Source organism: Rattus norvegicus, chromosome 19, assembly GCF_021556685.1.
Source record: "Rattus norvegicus strain SHRSP/BbbUtx chromosome 19, alternate assembly SHRSP_T2T, whole genome shotgun sequence".
NCBI classification, from domain to species: domain Eukaryota; kingdom Metazoa; phylum Chordata; class Mammalia; order Rodentia; family Muridae; genus Rattus; species Rattus norvegicus.
The window spans coordinates 17,394,952-17,399,907 of record NC_141552.1 but is presented as its reverse complement, the minus strand read 5'-3'; the positions used below and the strand labels follow the sequence as shown (position 1 = coordinate 17,399,907).

Genomic DNA, 4,956 nt, shown 5'->3' with positions numbered 1-4,956 from the left:
TTAATCATAGGTGATCCTGTCCACCTAATACAGCACCTCATGTGGAATAACAAAAGCCACCTGCAGGAGCTGTGGTGATGACTCACAGGGTAGAGCATCTGCTGCTCTCTCAGAAGAACCACATGGACCCTAACAATTGGGTAAAGTGTGTCAGTGATTACATCATAAAGTGTGTGTCCGAGGAACAGCCACATTCTCCACACAAAAGACACTGTCACACTGAGTACCCCTTGGTGACTTTGAATTCACTTATTAGCCCAGGATCCATGGAACATGCAGAGATCCATCTGTAGCTGTCAGTTCTAAGTCCACAGGAGGTTTCAGAACCCTTGAGTAAGAATGATGGTCTTAAGAGTCAAGAGATAGAATTCAATTTTTATTCATAACAAATACATTTTTACAACAAAACAGGATTAAAATGAATAAAAATATTTAAAAATATTTGAAAGTAAAAATAGTAACAAGAACATATAAATATGAAACAACAAAAAGAAAACTTCAATTAAAATCATAACAAAAATATTTCTAAAAGCATATTCTTAACGAACATTTAGAAGCACAGACGTATTGCTGTTTCTCCTCTAGCACACATAATGAAAGGCGGTCCCCCAAGTTGTCTCTCAAGTGCTGTTTTCTGAAGAAGAAAGTTAGTAAGACCTCAATCAGTCAGGCTGGCTTAGTGGTATATAAATTTAGGGTCTCTAAGAAATGACAAATTAACTCAGAGGATGAATACTCATCCAAAAAATGTTGTTACCATTCAGGATGTTGGTCATCAGGGACTCCTGAGAAAGCAACTTATTCTTCAGGAAGCTCTCTTACTGCTGTGTGTCCAATTCCAGCTCTCTTGCACTTTCTGAGACCTGGGAGAGGAAGGCAGTTTTTCAGATACTGATTTGGTGGGGAAATGCAAGCCAGCTGTCAGAATGCTGCCTTCTACCACCTCAGTTCTATTGGACAGTCGACATGGACATTTTAAGTGATATCATTGTTGCTAACTCTGTGGGCAGGGCAAAATCTCCAGAGAGCCTCACAGTAATGTGGGCTGCCAATATGGGACCCAGACTTATACCAGTGCAAACCGAGAACAGGGCAATGGCAAGACACCTCATCAGGTTGCAGGAAGAAAGGAGACGTCCATATGTCACCAAGGTTAAAGCCAATGACAAGTACTAATTTGACATTTGCACTTGGTTCTTATCCCAAAGGTGCTTCCTACACAAGAGGTCACATGACCACAGAGTGTCATTTGTCAAAGAACCAAGAAATTGTTCAAAACTCTACATAGGATCCAATCTATCACATGGATATGCAATAATGTGATATGTTATTGATCTGTCACCATTTCTATAATGCAGCTTCAAAAAGAGCAGCAAAATATGCTTGCACAATAATTCAGTTTCTGAAAAGTGGTTACATTCCCAGAATACTTGTGCATAGGCAGAGCAATGAACAATTCCATTACATGAGGTGGTTGGCTGGTTGTGAGTGTAAATTAGAAAGGTGGTAAGAGAAGCAAAGATGTATCAAATTGGCAAATTTTATCAGATATTGTTAAGCTAACAGTCCCTACCTGATAATGCTGGTTCTGGCCATTGATCTTTATCTTTATCTTTCTTGTTGAAGTCAACCAAATATTTCTGGTTCAGTGCACAATCAAGATGTACCCCCTTGCTCCCCTGCTTCGGTGGGACCAACTTCTTCCTACATGTGTTCTCCACCAGGAGCTGGCTGAGCAGGTTTCTGGAAATACATCTGCATAGTAAGATCATGCTGGCCCTTTCTCCCATTCCTACTCCCAAGTCCCACTAACTCTACCAGGTCCCACATACCCATGAAGACTTAATAAAATGCATCTTGATACATATAAGGCTGCTGCACAAACCATAAAGAGTTAATTCGGGGAAGAATAAATTGTTTGCTTGGCTTGACACCAATTAGTGTCCACACCTCTGAGAAAGAACATGGATCTACAACTATCCATGAAAGCCCAATGCATGGGGGCAACATCAATTAGTAGTGGGCCAACACCCTCAAAAGAGGTCAGTAGAACCAAGAGAAGGTCATGCTAACCATGTGGTCCACCCACTGAGTTTTGTAAAACCTGGTGTGACACCATAGGTCCAGGGCAGCCTAATAACCTTCTGCTGACTTCAATCAGTACTGTTGTCTCAAGAGCCTTCTGAAGATGCCTAGACAATCCTGGGATGAGGAACAGTCTTTTATGGAACTGAAAACTGAGTCCTAATGACCCTGGAACACTGATGGGTAAATAGCACAAGAGATAGAACCAGAGCTGAAGACCGTCCAATCCAGAACAAAGAAAGTCAGAAATGGCCATTCCACAAGTGATAGCCTTTCTGACCAGGACTTACCTAGAGAAGGTAATCTCCTTCTTCAGCTTATGGTTGTTCTCATGGACCTCAGTGTTCTCCATCTCTAAGTTGTGCAGAATTGACATGACCGCCTCCTCCATTCTCTCCAGGTCTTCATAATATGGATTTGGCCTGAAGTGTGGCCTGGCCCGAAATGATAGAATACAATGAACATCGGCATTTAGGAATACACGAACTCAGGGTGGGTCCTATATTACCCCAGGCTGCTGCCTGGATCTTCCAGCACTCAGTCCCCTGCCTAGCAAGTACAGAGACTCACCATAAACTCACTGCAATTACAATCTTGCAAAGCCACCAGCTGTCAAGGGCTTTGCAAATGCACACTGGGCACTCACTCTCCCTGACTTTATCCCTGAATTCTTCATTCAGACCACAAGTTCTGCTTTTAAATAAATGGAAGCAGATGAGTCCATTTTCAATCTCACTTCTCAGGAAGGGTCAGGTTCTGAATCTCCACTATACGGGAGGTGAGGTTTAGCACAGGGTGGTTAGGGAGGCACAGCTTTCTAGAACCCAAAACCTTAATAGGATAAGAAGGTGACCTTGCAGACCCAGGAATGAAACAAGAGTGTTTGGAGCGATTCATACCTGTTCTTCATGGATCTCTCTGTCAGAAACCTCAGGCGATCTCTCAGGTCATTTCTCTCCTCCGTAATGAGCTGCAGCTCTTTAATCAGCCTCTCCTTTTCCTTCATGGCCTGATTCTTGCTTAGGTCAGTGTCAGGGGATGATGTTTCTCTCCCAGCGTCTGTAGGTAGAACAACACAAGTGAACCTGCATGGGGAGAATGCATAGAGTGTTCGTAGACCTCAGTGAGGCCTAAACAGGAAAACAAGCCAGGAACCCAGTGTCACTGCTAGGCGATTGGTCTATGCTTAAGAGACCTCCTCAGGGGATCTCAGTTCTCCCACTACTCTATAGAGACCAAGAGACGTTAGCAGCCAGGTGTTCCCTATGCCGGACATCACGTGCTTACATGTATCATGGAGATGGCTTCTCCAGGATTATTATCAGCTGAACAGGGTACAGGTTGGTTTCAGGACCCTCACCCCTGTGGCTTCAGAACTCAGATGATAAATTCACCATCCACAAAACTTGAGTGATTGGAGACACTCAGATGTCCTACTCTGATACTCTAAGCCAACAACTTTGGATTTAAAACGCATTTCCAGGGAGGATATGTTCAACAGACTTATCAGTGTCCCTATGTGAAATACCAAATGCCCCAGAACTGTGAATAGGTTACAGGCTGAATCTTGGTCTACACGTTCAAAATAGTTTTGGTATTGTAGAAAAATTTTTGTAACATATAACCTCTAATATATAAAGCAAACGATGACCCTCACAGTTAGAAGAAATCAGAGAAGGTCTAAGAACATAAGGTTATTGCCTGGAGCACAATCTCTCCCTGTTACTACTGTCAGATACCCACTGTATTTAAAGAAGCAATGATAGTGAAATACATTGCTGCCCTGTCTAAACTCAGAAAAGGTGGACCCTCCATGACTACTGATAGTGTTATTATATCAATGTAACAGAACAAATGAACTGAAAAGTAAAGACCAGAAGTTCACAGTATAATAGCATTGGCCTTACCATATCCTCCCATTGGGGATGGGGAAACTAAAGGTCTGAAATCCTTGACTTTCAGGAATTGTGATATTCATGGAAATTCAATTCCTTTTCAGATGCTCCAGTTGTTGTGGCCCATTGCTAGAAAGGTCAGCTTAAGCCTGCAGCCCCCCTGACAGGAAGCTCAAAATACACTGCCCAGAACTTACTCCACATTCCCCAGAAGTGCTGTCTTTGTCCATCATTACTTTGAGACAAAAGGCCAGACTCCTTCACTCTAGTCTCTCCAGAATCGACGTTCCCCCTCCCAAAAAGCTTGCGAAGAAGGGAAAAAATGTCTTAGCTTGTAACCGCCAGACTCAGACTGAGAGAAACTAGGGCACTGGTTGTCACTGATGTCTGGTGACATCACAGAGGATGCCAGAACTCTCTAGGAGACAATAGAATGTCCAAGAAGGGACAGCAGATGTCATGGGGAGCAGACTTTGCCTCCTGCTAATGTTCTCCCTGTACTGAGCATAAGCTGAGATGCCCTTTCCAGGAGACTTTCCTGGGGCAGAGCCACTGAGCATCTCCTGCTTCCAAAGCCAAATTTTCCTCAAGGCTTGATTATAAAAAACCTTAGTAATTCCTATGCATCTAAATGAATGATTCCTTCCATATCTTGCCCCAAAATGTCTCATCCCAACTCAAATTGTCCTCATTCACCAATGTTAGCCATTAAAACTTCCTGAGATTTCACACCAGCTTGAATATGCAGTCAAAAGTTCTCCTGTCTCATTATGTACAGGTGCTTTAAATCACATCAAGAAATAGTCTGCATGGTAGGTTACAAAATGCGTGTGTGTTAGGGGAACACTCATGAAGTCATGTGCTTAGCAATCGACAATTGCCAGAAAATTCCTTAGGAGAAAGAGTTGAAGTCTTTATGGTGCTAGGAAAAGTGTGGAGACCAGTTGGCAGAGGAAAATGCAATATTGGAGACTCC

General features: G+C 42.9%; 1 protein-coding gene across 1 annotated transcript; it reads right to left on the bottom strand.

Annotated features, from left to right (window-relative positions):
* Positions 1–363: 363 nt before the first annotated feature.
* On the bottom strand, positions 364–4,367 carry LOC147998920 (disks large homolog 5-like). The gene is made up of 6 exons (XM_087595963.1): positions 4,178–4,367; positions 2,985–3,144; positions 2,376–2,519; positions 1,574–1,743; positions 758–863; positions 364–634 (listed from the first exon to the last, which is right to left on the bottom strand). The coding sequence occupies exons 1-5, from the start codon at positions 4,182–4,184 to the stop codon at positions 799–801; spliced, it is 546 nt and encodes a 181-aa protein (XP_087452089.1). The 5' UTR covers positions 4,185–4,367; the 3' UTR covers positions 364–634; positions 758–798.
* Between the last annotated feature and the right edge of the window lie 589 nt (positions 4,368–4,956).